Source organism: Cryptotermes secundus, unplaced genomic scaffold (genome assembly GCF_002891405.2).
Source record: "Cryptotermes secundus unplaced genomic scaffold, Csec_1.0 scaffold1859, whole genome shotgun sequence".
Classification (NCBI taxonomy): Eukaryota; Metazoa; Arthropoda; class Insecta; order Blattodea; family Kalotermitidae; genus Cryptotermes; species Cryptotermes secundus.
Genome location: NW_019734348.1, coordinates 202217 through 219514, shown reverse-complemented (window position 1 = coordinate 219514; position 17298 = coordinate 202217). Strand labels below are relative to the sequence as shown.

Sequence of the window (17298 nt, the reverse complement as noted above, 5' to 3'; positions counted from 1 at the left end):
AAAGTGCTGGATGTTGTTGAACAGTGATTGAAATAACTAATTCATACTGAGTGTAATGTAAAGAAAGTATTAAATAGGCCATGAGATGACATAGAAATGAGGATGAATAAATTTAAATACAGGTAGGTCTATAGTATTATGAAGGTATTAAAAGGTAAAAGGTAAAGTTGTTCCTCTGCTCAACGAATTAAGCCCTACGCCATTAAGGCGTGTGGGGGAGTGGATGTATAGATCCAAATTTTCTTGACCTCGGCACTAGTTGGAGGTGAGTGGTCAGCTTCACGCCCCGGCCGCTTTACCCCCGGGGAAAGAGCCCCCGGTACCCATTGGATAGGAGGTTGGATGGACCCCAGAGCCGGTCTGGACGATTTGGAGAAGTTAAAATTCTTGACCCTACCGGGACTCGAACTCCGACCCTTCACAGTCGTCCAGCCCGTATAATAAAATTTGGCTTAACCGGGTTTTCGATTAACCGTGACTTCCATCCCCACCATTAGCCCGGATAATCGAGAGTTGACTGTACTTCCATTATTGCTCTGTTCTATTGTTGCTGTGGAAACATGCTTGTTTTCAGAACCATTACTTAGCAATGGCTGTTGTATAGTTGCATATTTTGTGATCATTTCATGGCAACAGGCCTATATGCCACAGTATTATGATGCTCTTTACTGTGTAATTTTCTCCATCCTATTATGTTCTGTTTTTAGATCCCAGTATTTTTCTTATCAGTTCTTTTGATATGCTCTCAGTCTGTGGTGTCTTGCAGTGTTTTTGTTGCTGATGTGCAGTCTTCATGGTGTTGTAATGTTGTGTTTTCACAGCTCTTGATTCAGTGCACTTGTCAAGGAAATGGAGTACAATTAGATAATGAGGGAATTAAGTGATTCGGGCATTATTATGAAGTGTAATTGAATGTTTGCAGTGTCAGCCACAGTCCACAACTGGAAGCTCCTGTAAGAAGGGAGCTTTGTAATGGAGGCTGTTCTTTGAAAGGGAAGTGTAATACCCCTTAGATGCGTTCCATTAAACATTGCAGTTAAATGAGTAAAGCTAACGCTGTGGAGCAGACTGTCTAAAAACTAATAGTCTTGCAGTTGGCCAGGAAATTTCCCACCTTTCATAGAACCTGGAAGCTCATAAGAGCCCACAAATGGTTAATCTGTTGTTTCATATTTGGTAGGCCCTGGGTTTAAGTGTCAGCCCAGATATGAGCTACACTGACTGAGAGTGAGTGACTATGTTGAGAATAAACAGGGTTTGTTTCACATCAGGTGTACCAGTGGCATCCAGAATGGCTCTGCAGTCTACCCCACTTCTATTTGATAGGTACTATCTCAGTGTAAAAGCAGTGGGAGCTTAATTATATTGTCACATGTCTGGGGTTCCGTGACTAATTATAAGAGGTTCTGGATTGAATGATTGGATTTATTAACACTTTTTACCATCTCTGTTAATCACAATCAATCATAGCTAATATGCCCACTTCACAAATCACCAGAATATGATCCATTCTCGTTCTTGTACCACGACTGACTGTTCTGTCCGACTGACTCCTGTTATATAGTCTCAGGTCTGACCACAGCAGAGAGAACCACTCCTGTAATGTTGGCTGCGTGTGTGGTGCGGACGTTGCCTAGCAATGGGTCTATTCATCACAGTATTAATATAAATCTTGTTTCCAGTTTTTACGTCTCATGTTAATGAATTGTGATATTAGTCATAAAGGTTAAAATGTTAGATCATTGTTTCAGATCTCTCAAATTTAAATTTTTATTGTCAGTTAATTATTAATTAATTTTAATAAGTTTTGAACTAGAATTATTTTGAAGTGAAGTAAATGTCTGTGATGGTAAGTCATAGAGTAGAGGGTAGTGCTTTTATCTTGGGAGTCAGTGTTGTTTTTAGTCTCTTGTGTGTATGTTATGTGGGTGATTAATTGCGTGCAAGTGATGCTAAATTCTGTATGTTCTTTTATTTCTTTCTGTGGTGAAATTATTTTGTACGTTGTGTCTTATGCTGGGACAGCACTTCTTCCCGCTACTGGATGTTGTGGCTGTTCCTGTTGGTAACCAGTGGGTACCAGGGGATCTTTACCTGGGGTTAAAGTAGCTGGTGCATGAAAATGACCACTCACCTCCAACTAGTGGCGAGGTCAAGAATATGTGGATCTATACATCCACTCCCCATACGTCTTCATGGCATAATGCATAGTTAAGCACAGGGACAACTTTACCTTCTTCACCTTACATCATCCACCAGTCATTTGACATTATATAGGCTGGTTACTGACAGTGTCATTAACTAAACAAAGTACATTGTTACAGAACTATTGCTAGGAACAAGTTCTATGTTATGAGTATTTTACATGTATCTTTCACTGCCTAATACTATCCAAGAAGGAAAAGGTGCAAGAGAAGAAGGAAAAAAAGGAAGAGAGGAAGGAAGGAGATAAAAATGAACAGAGCGAGAAAATTACAGAAAAAGAAGAAATTAGGGAGGAAGAAAATAGAGATATTCAGAGGGAAGAAAGAAAACAAGAAAGTGAAAGGAGATGAAGGCGTGAAGAAGGAGGGAAGGACAGATAGTTAAACAGAAGTATGGACAGAAGGAAGGAATGAAGACAGAAAGCAAGGCAAAAAGGGAGAGAGGGGGGAATGCCTAGATGTGGAGTGGTTTAGAGATGGTCCCATAGAGTGACCCAATAGAAATGTTATCTGTAGCAGATAAGTGAGCCGTGCTGTCCTTCATTAATCGTCTTAGTTCCCTTTGCACCGCTGGTCGGACCGTTCGCGGCTGTAGCGTTGCGAGTCGCAATGAAACCGCGACGAGCAGGCAGTTCAACTCCCAAGACGTTGGAGACTTTGTGCGTCGGAGCGTGTATTCGTGTCCTGGAGGCCGCGTGTTCTGTTCCCGGGTACGTGACCGGACGTCGCCCGGAGCTGCTGCACAATGAGTGTATCAGGTCCCTCCCTTGGTTCTTGAGGCAGCGTCTCCTTGAAGAACTCCTCAAGACAGGTCGCCTGTACAACACACTCCAGCTCTTCGTGCTCGAAGTTCTTTTGGCCCCTGATGTGCGTCGCCTAGCGATCCGCCATGTTAGACGCTGGTACCGGAACCGATTTCTTGAACTTCTGGCATCAGGACGTGCTTCAGGACTTCAGGTGCTGCTCCTTGAGGACATCACGTGGCTTACCGGAAGTCCCGTGGCTTCAGCTCCGTTGGCCTCAGCCTTACACGCTTTACCGCTCTTAAGACACGTGTCACTAAGATTTGTGTGTGATGACGGGATTTTGGAAAGTCTCGGAGCTTCGTGTCCGAATCTAGAAGAAGTCGACTCCGGTGGTTCTGTCGGTGTTTCAGACGTAGGAATTAGGAAGTTGTGTGTGAGGGGCAGTTACGCTGGAACACAGACTGAAGATAAAGCTGTGGAAGAAGGCTGTTTCGCGCTTGTAGGACGGACGTTTCGAAATGCTTTCCTCTATTATTTCTTAGAGGATGCGTTAGACGAGCAGACGTCGTTACCGAACTGGTGGAGATCTAGTGTGATTCGTCGTGCCGTAAAGAATCCTTGTTGTGCCACCCTGAGGCTAATGAACCTCTCGTCCACTAGGGTGACGCAACACGGCGTCCAGCTCTTGCATTCTTGTGCTCCGCGCGTCAAAGTTGTTTCCTGACATCCACCGTGTTTCGTTACAAAGTTGTGATATCGCAGGCCGATAGAATGTTGCTTTCGTACTGGTGTAGGACAACACTTGCGGATGACTCACGGGTGATTTGTTATGATAAACAGAACTGGTTATGAAATTAAAGTGAAATCTGTTGACGCAGGCGTCCAACATGAAATAAAAAGAATATGTACTGGCTCAAAAATAACTCAAAGGGTGCTCCATCATCAGATAGTGGCGTGGATGGTTACGGCATCAGTAGAAAGTTACTGGGTTCAGTTTCAAGCGTACGACTGGTGCTAAACTCGCCATGCTTATGATCTCGTTGAACAATCGAGATTTTTTTTTTTTTTTGCCGCAAGGTTGCTCGCCCAAGGTGTGAAGTGCCCTCCGATACGTTCTAGACAAGTATAGCAAATATTTGTTTCCACTACTATCCATACTGTCCATAGTAATAGACATAATGGTTTCCATCGACAGGTAGGTTGATTGTGGCTGTAAGGTCAGCATCACGGCCGCGCCATTGTTCAAGCGGTTAGTCGCTGGCTTCCCACCGCGGCGGCCTGGGTTCGACCCCGGCTCTGGTCAAGTGGGATTTGTGGTGGACAAAGTGGCGCTGGGGCAGGTTTTCTCCGAGTACTTCGGTTTCCCCTGCCAATCTTCATTCTGCCAATTGCTCCACAATCACCCCCACCTATCATCTGGGGCTGGTACAATAGGCCAGAAGTGGCCGCAGTACAAAGGACTTAGTCCCACCCCCCTAGCAATAAAAAAAAGGCCAGCATCATGACTCAGACCGGTGTGCGGCGGTTTTCATAATCTCATTCGTTTCAACTGTGCTCCTTTCTTTCCGTCACATCAGAGACATCGTGTCTTGACTGTTATGTCTTGACTCATACTTGTGTGCGGCCTGCCTAACGCTTCTGACTTTTAACTGAGGCGTAACCACTTCAAATCTGGGTTGCGACGCAGGCTGTCCTCATATTGTATCATGGTTTCTTCCCAGTCACTTCAGGCAGGATAGTACATCAGATTGGGCCACCAACTCCCTTCGCATCCTTTTTCGTTTCTTTCTTAATTAAATCATCCAGTCATTCGCCGAAATGTTGACGGCATCGTTATATAAACCGCACACAAAGCCATTATCATCCATTATATTTGTCAGAATCATGTTACTTAGCCAGTACCTGCTTGAGATGTAATTTTGTTTACGATTACACTTGAAACGCGTAAAATATAAGTATAAAATAAATAAAATTGATATCACCATTGTATCCATTGATGACGTTCTTTGTATGTCCTTCCCTGTGTGGCAGGCCAGGATGTCTATGAGGGTTTTCTAATTGGAAAACAAAGTGCTGAGGGAAAAAAAAATGAAGACAGGACGACTGAAGAGGCTAGGTGATCGGACACCCGAGGAATTTTGTGGTTTCTGGAGGTCACTCAGTGTTGCTGTTGCAGTGAAATCTGGAAATGAGCGGGATATTTAGCTCGGTTGAAGAAACCAAGAAATGCATGCAGAAATTTAGTGTAGAATGACGTTTGGATGGATCTTGCTGCGGTGATTGGTTAAGGGGGCAAGAGATGGATGGATGGACATGTTACGTACATAACTTACAGTCAGTCTTCTGGATGTGACATGATGCAGTTTGGTAGATAACTACCAACGTTTCGCAGGGACTTGCTGCTTTCGTCATCAGTCCATATCCACCATTTTACTCGGTGTCACATTCCAGAGGACTGTAATCCTGCTATTGACCTCGTTGGAACCTTAAATATAGAAACATCCAGATTAAGTCCCTTTGTCTCTCTTTCATTTATTTTGTGTGTTTGGACTGTTTATATTAGAGCTGTAGGATTAGTCGCAACCGAATAAATTAGTTTGTCGTGATAGCCCCCCTTACGAGATACTGAAGCTCCAAGGCAATTTTAACCCCACTTTATCAATTGCGTAAGTTGTATACCGTTGAATTTTTATTGTGTTATAACTGATGAATAAGGAAGGATATGGAAGGAGGCTGTTACGGCTTGTTTTAAGGCATTCACCAGACATAACCCTAGGAAATCCTCACCATAACCGTTTTCCATGCTTATATTAGAACCCTGACCTCACGAGTCTGAACAAGCACGTAAACATTAGACATAAAAGGTAAAGTTGTCCCTGTGCTTAACTAATTAAATACTACGCCATGAAGACGTGTGGGGGAATAGATCCACATTTTGTTGTCTCGGCACTAGACATGGGCGGAATTTTATGTACGGTATCGTCATTATTGATTTTTACTTTCAGAAAATATGTTTAATTTAAAATACAGGATGTCCCAGAATAATGATGCTACATTGGATTTCCGTTGTTGGGCCTTTTAGCTCATGTTTGGATTCCAGAGGCGGCCGTTCTAAACATCTGTCTGCGGTGTGCACTGCAATTTTTGCTTGCTGTAGTTAGGGCTGTTAACGTGCTCCAATAAAGGATTAGAAAGACACAGGAAAATTTAACGTTATTTTAGGACATCTAGTGCAGAAATGAGTAATCGGCTTCTGGACATGATTCCCAACACAGTGGGTTCGAGATCGGTCGGGTGCAGTGTGGGAATTTCCATAAACTTCCGCCATTCTTCGTCCCCGACACAATGGAGACTTTGTGAGTGTGGGGCGTATCAGACCTCCTCCATGGTTCACCTTCTACAGTAAGCTGTTTATCCACCATCTTCAGCTTTACTGTCATCCTGCAGTTGGGACTCTGTGGGGTTCCCCTCTCTGGGAGGTTTGAACCTGGAGAGCGGTCGGCAGCGCTGCTTCGTGTTTGAGAACTTTTGGCCTCAGTTCTCGGCCCTGAGGCCCATTTTCCACGGTATCCGTATTGATCTATTGCGATATTATCTTATACGGTTAGCCATGGCGCCTTCCTTCCATATTTCCATTTTATCTGTACACAATCTAGACTCATATTATTGCCAGCCGGAACAGTTCAGTCAGTAATATGATTGGGTGGATGTCCAGGATTCGATTCTCGGCAACGGCTGTTCGTCTCTGTTACATCAGAATAGGTTCTGGGACTCGTCGGTATTGAAAAGACCAGGGACTGGAGCTAACCAGTCTCTCAGCGGCCTCCGTAGTCTAGGGGTAACGTTCGCACCTCATGACTCAAAGTACGCGGGTTCAAACCCGGCGGAGGTCGTGGAATTTTTAAGGGCGGAAAAATTCAGGGAACAAGTCCTCCGGGAGGGACTTTTAAGCCGCGGGTCCCGTGTCGTAGATTTACGGCACGTAAAAAAAGATCCTCATGTCTCTAGGAGACCTCTGAGCTAAATTAGGTAAAAAGTTTCCCGCCCAAGTAGTTTCCAATGCCTCCGGTAGATGGGGAAGCATCGGGTACCGCAGCCAGCCTTGCTGGCTGAACGGGGCTGATAGCGAGCACCAGTACCGGCAGGGTATGGAGACTGGTAGAATATCAAAGGGGGACGTACAATAGACTATTAGTCGCGGTGCATGGGGAAACCCACCCCCTCCAATAATAATAACCAGTCTCTCGCCTCCATCTGCTGACGAGGTGTACAATGCGTGGAAGATATTCTCCGTTCCCCCAGTACACCTTAATGGCGTGGTGCTGAGGCTGTGCTCTAGGCAACATTGTCTTTGCTACATGTATTAATGGTTCAGGCGTAGTATAGAAACTAGTGTCAAGGACATATTTGACAGAGGGGGATTGTTTATTGGTCTGATTTCTAATGCTAATTCTGAGCTACAGAGATAAAGAAGAAGATTGCAACATTTACTGATCAATAAGTATATGTGTGTATATAAATACACGAGTTATTCCGCGAATTGTTGGCCAAACTTCGTGAGCATAGTCTATGGATCATGTGGAGCAGAAGAAAAAGTAATCGAACCCCGTACCTTTCGGCTTGTATCATAGTGCTTCAACCAACTATAATGTGTAAAGTGATATCAGTTTCAGTTCTCTTTATTTTATCACATTTTGTAAAATTTCGCACCGCTTCTGTGGTCTGGTGGTCAGAGGTCCTGGGTTCGATTCCCGACGCTACCAGATTTTGTGAGTAGTGGGTCTGGAACGGGGTCCACTCAGCTTCGTGAGGATAACTGAGGAGCTATTTCAAGGAAATAGCGACTCCGGTATAGAAAACCGAGATTAACGGCCATGGGGATTCATTGCGCTGACCACGCGACACCCTCTATCCGATAAAATTGTCACTAACTTCACCGACAAGCGGTGGTCGCTCGGTCGGTATTCGCTCGCGGACTAAAGCCACGGAGTTTTTTTGCCCCTTGAAATGAAGACTGCGAAAATGCCTACATTGTAGTAAATTTTTCGTCAGTCTGTATTTGAAAACGTTCTGAACTCTGTAGGCACATAGGCGTGCCCATGCCATGCCTCCCGAATGCATCCCAGCCCGCTCGAAGCGACTCCAGTCTCGAGACTTCAGAGACTTCTGATGATTTCAAAACCACAAATGTATAAATTAAAATATTTTTTTTTTACATCTTTAGTACATTTCCAGAAATTTCGAATAATAAAGAGTTTCTTTAATAATCAGAATTCGAAACTGTTCATGAAATCGGGATATCGCAAATCACTACATGCTAGTAAATTTTTATTCTCTTTGTATTTGAAAATATAAGTGATAAATGGAAGCCACGTAGTCGGCCCAATCTGTACATCGTCTGCTGCTGGGTGCGCAGTGGGCACATTCCCACACCAAGACAACCCGACCCACGCTACGTGATTCGAGTTTCAAGAAGTCAGAAATTTCGTATGTTTGAAATGATGGTAATTTTAGGTTGTTTGTATATTAACGCGTTTGTAACATCGAAAATATAAGACATAAAATATGAAATCGTCGAAAATTACTCGATATATGTAATTCATAAATGTAGACATATTAATCTATATTTGAATTTCCCTTATAGGAACATAGGAGCCGGGGTAGCGAAGTCACAGTAAAAGTCAGAGTTGACCGAACTGTGAATAATCCCCTTCACGTTGAAGGAAACAATGAGATTACTCTTTGTTGAACTGCGGACTTGCCAGGTTTTTTTTCCTCTCTCTCTCTTGGTGATGGTGGGATCTTCCACTGCAAGGATTGTTGCTTTGTTTCTGGATCATACCCGTAAATCCAACTTTCGTCACCCTTTATGATCCTAGAGATGCGAGGAAAAGTTGGGTCCTCCTTAGCCTTCTCTCGTAGGTCAAGACGCGTTTATGCGCCGCTGCTTTTGATTATTTGTCAAGAGTCGGGGAACAAACTTCACGGCAAAGCGGCGCATGTTCAAATTTTATGTTAAAATGTACTGGAAAACTCCATAACTGATCCCAACTGTGTCTGCGAGCTCATGGATTGTTCGGCGACGGTCTTCATGGAAGAGTTCTCGAAATATTTCAACAATTTCTATCGTTTTGGTGGTGCTTGGTCACCCTGAACTCTCGTCATATTCACCTGACTCTCGACCGGCCTTGAAACGTGAATGCCATTCAAAAACCACTGTCCAGCTTAAAGAATGTTCATCAAAAGCCTCACGAAGCATTTCAAGGGTTTCGGTAGCGGATTTACCGAGCTTAACGCAAAACTGGATGCAGACACGTTGCTCAGTTTTGCCGTCCATCGCAAACAAAACGAAACACGAAGTCGAAAAAGCACTCATATAAAAACATTGCTTGTTCAGAGCGCGGTGGCAGACTGATGCAATAGGCTTGTGGAAGTATGACCGTGTCCCCCCCCCCCATTATCTTCTTTCACCGAGGCAGTTATAGCGGTAAGAGTCCCGGAACTTTCCGGTAGCAGCTCTTACAGTATGTGATATGTTTTCGTAAACAACATGCATCAAGATTTAAGGACTGACTTTGGACCAGAGGTTGTGGGCAAAGAATCAGATTGGATCAGAAACCGTAAACAGCAGGTGTTGACCTTCTATCCCACTCCGCGGTCGTACATGTGTAATTAACGTTTCCCATTACGTACAGTCTCGTCAAAAATGATATAGCACAAGATACAGCAGTTGTCCTGAAGACGCTCATCTGCCGTGCCTCCAGTCTCGTTTTCCTTTAGTGTTCAAAATCCTACATTTTTTATCCAAACGTGGTGGCAGATTTTACTGCTATTCTGTGAAGTCTTTATTGAACCTTCATAGAAATGTTTCCATCAAAGTTTCCATTACTTTATCCATTTGATTGATTACAATTTATCGTATTTTGCGAAGTGTATATTTCCATAATTATAGACTGTATTTCTTAAGTGCTTAAATATCTCGAACCTATTTGATTGTCCGATTTTAATCACAGTTTTAGCCTATAGTAATTCAATGTCTTTCAGTGCCATTCCATTCTGTTTTGCATATGGAAATTGCATTCTCGTTTCCTGCTTCCTTTATTTTAACTTGTTTCTTCTTCAGTTCTTTCTCTTTGTGTCCTTTTGTTTTATTATCTTGTTTCCCCCACTTTTGCTTTCTGTAATATCGGTGTGATAAAGCTTCGAACCCATCGACCGTGTTTCTTACTTCAGTGTACAAAGGTCATGCCATTCGAGGTCACCATGACTCTGCTTTCTTAGGCGGCCCTTGCGTGAGCACACGAGCTCATGTCCAGCCTTACAATTCATCTCCAAAACATCTGTACGAGTTTTCACGAAGTTTGGTTTTTATCAGTCTTCTAGGAAACCGGGATGGCTCAGTCAGTATAGTGACTAGGCTGTGGGATTGAGGGCGGGTAATCGGAGTTTGATTCCCAACAGGGACAATGGTTTTTCTTTTCACCACAGCATCCATACCGGCTGTGGGGCCTATCCAACCTCCTACCCAGTTGATATCGAGGTTATTTCACTGGTAGAGAAGCCAGGGTGTGAATGTGACCACTCATCTCCATCCAGTGCTGTAGTTAATATGTAGAGCTATACACCCACTTCCACCATACGCCTGTGAATGACTGACATCAGAGGAGGTGATCGGGAAGGGAGAGCCCATCTAGGGGCCACATTTCTTTCATTGTTGTCCTTGCCCACTTGTTTTCCCCACTCTCCTACCCTATCTGAGATCTGTATCACTTTTCCATGTTCATTTTATTCTTTTTGCTGCTTATGTGACATACTCTTCAATCCTGAAGATGGAAACGGCATGTTCCTCTGAAAGGTCAATACCAGACTGCATGGCGTCACATCGCAGGTGATAGTATCCTTCAAATAAACCATATGATCTGAAACACTAGTTAGAGATGGGTTTCTGTCACATCTGGCATTCCAAGTAGCAGCTAGCCCAAGTTGGTAAGGTTATTACAGTTTTAAGGCTGCTATTGTCCTTGTCTCTTGAGATAACTTGTTCTCTGTTTGAATGTTTTTTGTTGGACTGTGTTGCCTCATTCCCTCCATACCATCTTGGCAAGCAACAGACAGTAAAAAAGGTACACTCTTTTATTAGATCATTTTTTTTATGGAAGGAGGTATCTTACTGTGCGATCAGTAGCATCCAGTGGATGAATTGGAAGGGATTTAGAAGGATGTAGTCATGGCATAATGAAAGCACTATCATAACATTTTCCTGGAGAGACTGAGGAGACCTATGAGTCCATCTTACAGATTACATGGACAAAGCACATGCTAACTCAGTGATACAAGCCCCCACTCCATGAAAAGTTGATAGTTAAATTTTGGCTTTTATTGGCCCTCAGTGTTCATTGCTTTTTTCACTTGGACCCTAGCCTCCAGTGTTGGAGTTTTGAGTTATTTCATTTCAGTCCACACTTTGTAACCTTCTTCTATAAAATCCTTTCTAATATTGTGCTCCCATATGTGTTGAAGACTCCCAGATGGTCTCTTTTACCTTAAGATTTTCTGATATAAATTTTTTGTGCACTTCTTATTTACCCCATCTGTGCTACATGTACTTCCCACTGCATCCCGCTTGTTATACTTATCATATCTGGGGAAGAGTACAAATATTGAAACTCTTTGGTGCATTTTTCTCCATTTGATCCAAATGTTCTCCTCAGAACCCTGCTCTTAAACAGCCTCAAGTTGTCTGGGATTCATTTGTTTGTATGTGATTTATTTAACAACACTGTCAGTAGTATATAGTATGAAGAGAGGATGACAGATGACTAATGAACTGGAAAGGGTGCGGAAGGAAGCAGTTATGACCTAATTTGGGGTACTATCCAGGCATATGCTGGAGGAACTGAAAAAGAAAAGCACAAATAGTCTCTGTCAGGATGGTTATCTCTATGCTGGGATTTGAATCCAGGATCTCCTGAATACAAAGCAGCAGTGCTGAACACTTCAGTTTGCCTGTGTTGGTCTGTTATATATTTAGATAACTGAATCAGGTCCAGTCTCATGTTTGACTGAGTTCAAAGGTTTTGAAATTCAAACAAATTTTACATGATGATAACATGTCATCCCAAAAGGTTTTGTTTGTAGAAAATGGAAGCTGCCATTTGTGATATGCTCAGTACAGGCCAGTTAAGTAAAGGAGCCCACTTCTGTAATAATATGTCTTTTGTTATAACTAAAATCACAGGAATGTAGATGTGCAGGTTAGCAGAATATATTGTGTATGACACAGAGTGGTAGGGTGGTGTACGTGGAATGTACGTGGTGCAATCTAAAATTTCCCGAAATATATTAATAAAAACTATTACATCTTGCCTAGATCTTATTCTGCACCATCACCTTCAAAGTAGTCCTCTTGGGTGCGCATACACCGATCCAAGCGTTTCTGCTACTTTTCAAATGCATCCTGGAAGCCTTTCTTTGTTAGTGTGTTTAGTACCGTCTGCATTTCCGCTTGAATTTCCTCAACTGTATCAAATCTTCGCCCCTTCAACTTGATTTTCATCTTGGGGAAGGGAAAGAAGTCGCATGGAGTTAAGTCTGGCAAGTATGGTGGGTGGGGAACAACTCCCGTCTTGTTCTTAGCCAAAAATTCCTGCACAATGTAAGCCATATGCGGTCGTGCGTTGTCATGGTGGAGTACCCAGTCGTTCGTGTGCCACTTCTCTGGACGTTTTCTCCTCATGTTCTCCCTCAAACACCTTAGAACATCGCGATAGAACTCTTTATTGACTGTCTGACCAGGAGGGACAAACTCCTTATGAACAATCCCGTCAATATCAAAAAAAGAGATCAACATGGACTTAATGTTGCTCTTGACTTGTCGAGCTTTTTTTGGCCAAGGTGAAGAAGGGCTCTTCCATTGCGACGATTTTCAGCGTCATAGCCATAAACCCAACTTTCGTCACCAGTGACAACCTTCAAAAGAAAGTTTGGATCCTCTTGAAGCTGTTGCTGAAGTTCCCTGCAGACTTCCAAGCGATGCTGCTTCTGTTCATTTTGCAGCAGTCGTGGCACAAACTTCGCCGCAGTCCTCCTCATGTTCAGTTCCTCTGATAAAATTCGTTGACATGTACCATAACTTAGTCCCAAGGTGTTACAGAGGTCTTGGATGGTCAGTCTACGATCTTGCAGAATCAGATCCCTAACTTTCACAACATTTTCTGGTGTTTTTCCTGTTGACGGCCATCCCAAACGATCGTCATCATCAGTCAATGTTTGGCCATTTTTAAAACGCTTATACCAGTTGTAAGTTTGTGTCTGGCCTAAACTGTTTTCACCAAAAGCTTGCTTCAACATTTGGTGCGTTTCTGCAGCGGTTTTCCCAAGTTTGAAAGAAAACTATACAGACACGCAAACACAACAATGGAAATATGTTCACCAACAATAAACCCAACCACTCAACTCGACGCCGCTTGCCACACTGATTCAAGAAGGATGTGTGAGGAGACACTTAGCAGTATTTCGATGTACTCATAACCATTCGCTCGCAAAATTCAAATTTCAGAAACTTTTGGATTGCCCCATGTATCAGAAATAAAACACATTGGAAGGGGAAACAAATCATGTGACATGTGAAAGTTTAGTATGTTAAGCTTATCAAGGGTCTTAAGTTTTCTGTGTTCTCTCACCTTAATCACATCAAAAAGTTGCATAAAATTTTCTTCTAAATACCTACCTACCTACCTACCACTTGGAGCTACAGCCTTAGCCTCTTCTACAACCAATGCGTGCTGCCATAGGAATAGCCTCATGCCCAACCCCCAACCTGGAGGACCAGGGTATCTCTGTTACTCTGGACTCTACCCTTTGATCTTTATGGCATGAGTGACCCTACCAGTAGTTAAACTACTGTTGGCATAGTGCTACAGGGCACAGAGCCACAACCCCCACCACCACAAGGTGGAGACACTTTTGGGGGGTTTCTTCTAAATAATTTCTTTGTAATAATTTCAGGCACCAGTGTTTAATGATGCAACTCGTTCTGTGTTAGAAGACATCTTCCTGTTAAAACGACTGACAACGATGCAGGAATTCTTCTCTTTGTGTGGCCAAGTAGCTCATGGAGTGACTTCAGTGCACGATGATGACCACTTAAATAAGCCAATCAGGCGCTTCACAGCCGATTATGTGAGCCGTCAACTGCTTGGAGTCACTTCGCAAACTCTAGCCTTGGCACTTTGTCTCCTTCTGCATAGAATTGGCCTCAATGTGACAGGTAATGCCTTTTCATCCAGAACTTAAACATAGTGAGATGTGTTTGACAGTGTGGATCATTGGGTAGGGAAGAAAAAGCAAATATTGAAAGATGTGATTTATTCAGGGTTATGTTTTTAACTTGCAAAAATCATGACTTAACACACCCATTGCTTCATTTTGTGGATTTTTCATGGATACAGGTATGAAGAAGATATTTAAAAATCCGTGAAAGTTTTCATGGTTGGCTCTGTATGTTTCTTCGGGCAAGGGAAAATGATATTATTTATGTTAAGTCTGTTAAGACGACGCTAGTCTTCATCAAAAGACACTGAAACAGGTTCAGTGTGTCTGTATGTACAAAGGAATGTAGTAAAGTGGGGCCAGGGGCACTTAATGTGGCCAACAGAATATAACAGCTTTTGCTTGCCTGAACATAGTGGCAGTCACATGAGTGATATTATTTCAACTCTGTTTTATTACAGTTGAAGTGGAGCAAAGAGACATTGGGGCTGAGAACAAAGTGCCACTGGAAGAGTTGTGTCGGAAAGCAGTAGATCTGTGTTTAAAGAGTAATAAGTTCTCTGGAGGGACACTGGCTCAAGCATCAGGATTGACAAGCACTCTAGAGGCCACCTGGAGACGCAGGGAAGTGGCACGACACCTACAGCAGCAGGTTGAGGCCCGAAGGTCCACTCTGCAGCGCCTACAACTCCAGCTAACAGCACATAACTGGTTGCATGAAGACACATTAATGATGCAAGGAACCGCCCTTACTGCCATGGCTCCCATCAGTAAGTGTTAATACGGTACATGCAGCTGTTTTCCTTTCTAGTTGCTTACCCCCGTGTAGAGAGGCAGTTTCTCATAAATTAAGAAGGTTCATGTGACATTGTGAATTGTGATTTGACAGCATGTAATTTGGCAGATCATTATCCATCTACCAGATTATGTAATGTAAGATTGTAAAATATAGCAGTCTTCAAAAAGATTCATCCCTGCAAGAAGGCAAGGGTGCCTGCCATATATAATTTGTGCCCAATGTGGAGGCCATTATCCACATAACGAGGAACCCATTGTGTGGCCACCATACACATGACGGTGTGCAGAATGGAATCACAATGGCCATAGTAAACAATGGCATTTGAAAAAAAAAAAGTTTTTTTTTTCGTAAAGGTCCTATTTTACTTCATCCTTTAAAGTTAAATTGTATGTACATTTAATATCAACTGACTGAAAGACTTAAGTAGAAATATCTACATGTATGTTTGGTATGGCCTTAGGTCGACCAACTTTCATGCTGGAACTGCGGAAGACATCATCTGCACTGTTAGCATTGCAGCCACGCCTCGGAGAAGCACGAGAACATCAGAGTGCTCTGGTGGCTAGTGTCGAGCAGCGTCTCAAGTGGGCTTCAGGGGCTAATCCGGCTCTCAGTGAAGTGATGGCTGCATTTGAATCAGCAGTAAGCGCCCGTTCTGAGAGGCTCAACCTCGAACAGAGACTGTCTACTCTGGTTGGGAATACTTGCAATGCTGTGCTACATCATGAGGCCTTGCGTACCAGGACCTCCGAGGGAATGGCACATGATACTGCTTTCCTTCAGGTGCGTCATGAAATATGAATATCGAAGGGGGTTGGCAAATGTCATGTGCATACAGCAGATCTCCATATATATGATCACTCACTTACCTTGGCTGATGTAACAAATCAGTGGTTAGTGTGAAAATATTTGTTATGATCCTGCAAGAAAATGGAGCTAAGTGTTTATGCATTGTGTTTGACAATGGGGAACATATGAGTGTGCATTTCACTATCTGCATGTTCCATCACCAGAATCACTCAGCAGATGGGAGGGAGAGTCATAAAATAGGTCACAAATGGATATAAAACATAAAACACGTGATATTTGAACCTGGAAAAAACATTTGTTTCTCGACATATACTCCATCAACATTAATACACTTGCCCCATTGCTTTACAAGTGTGTCAAAACCCCAAACTCTTCCTCTCACTGCAAGTTGCTTCTATTGCAGTCTCAACAGGGCGACCTGGTTGGGCATCATCTGCACCTTTTGAATGTCCTTGAGAGAATTCTTGACCCAGTTGTGAACCAGTTTATGTGACTAGCACTTCCCACTGTAAACAGGAAACATTTCTTTATGAATATCCTTTGCATTTAGTCCTTTTGCCAACAAAAAAATGCACAACAGAATGCTGCTCTGTGGTAGTACACTCCTCAAGCACTGTCACCATTTTGACTACTGAAACCAGCCTCTGAACATGTGCATGTGCTATGTAGATTGGCATGAAGCTGGACTGTGATGCTACCTGGTGATAAATATCAAAAACATATCACATCCATTAAAGCTGTTTTATTTCCATTTGTGACCTATTTACTGACTCTCCACTCATATCAATGAAGTGGTATTTAAATTAGACATGAAAAGTTCTCAGGTCTTCTTTATTTTCGGTCAAAATTTGTCCACTATATCTCCCACTTTTTTTTTTTTAATCTCAAATCATTTATTCTAGTTATCAAAAATGATCCATGATGCAGATTTTAGTAGTAACATAAGGTTGGTAACTTTTATTTTGAACTCCTTTGTACATTTATGTACAAGGAAATGTGGAAGTCATGCATCTGTGACAGTATTTCTCAAAATTTTTTGGCTGTTGATCCTGTTCTGCTTATATAGAAACATGTACCCATTTTCAAACTCCCATTTCCTTAACCCTTTCGCGCAGTCATTTAAATTCCGCTGCCGTGTCTCTCCGGCGGTAATATATTCAGCCGGCCATTTAAATTTTACTCGAAAATGATTTATTCATCCTTTTTCTTAAATTATATGAGATAGGAACATGAAACTTTCACTAAAATGATCTTAAAAGGTGGTTTTATAACCTTACCTTATAATATGAGCGCCTGGTATCTCGGCAATGGAAGCAGTTGGTTTAGAATTTGAGCAGTGAATGGTACGCCTTGAAGCATGAAACTTTCACTAAAATGATCTTAAAAGATGGTTTTTATAACCTTACCTTATAATATGAGCGCCCGGTATCTCGGCAATGGAAGCAGTTGGTTTAGAATTTGAGCAGTG

General features: G+C 42.6%; 1 protein-coding gene across 1 annotated transcript in view; it reads left to right on the top strand.

Moving 5' to 3' along the window:
• LOC111868719 (serine/threonine-protein kinase SMG1) overlaps positions 1–17298 on the top strand; it is a gene marked incomplete at its 5' end in the record, with an annotated part of 82975 nt that overhangs the window by 57907 nt on the left and 7770 nt on the right. The window contains 3 exon segments of the mRNA XM_023859638.2: positions 13958–14219; positions 14683–14991; positions 15481–15803. Coding sequence (XP_023715406.2) covers positions 13958–14219; positions 14683–14991; positions 15481–15803 — 894 coding nt within the window.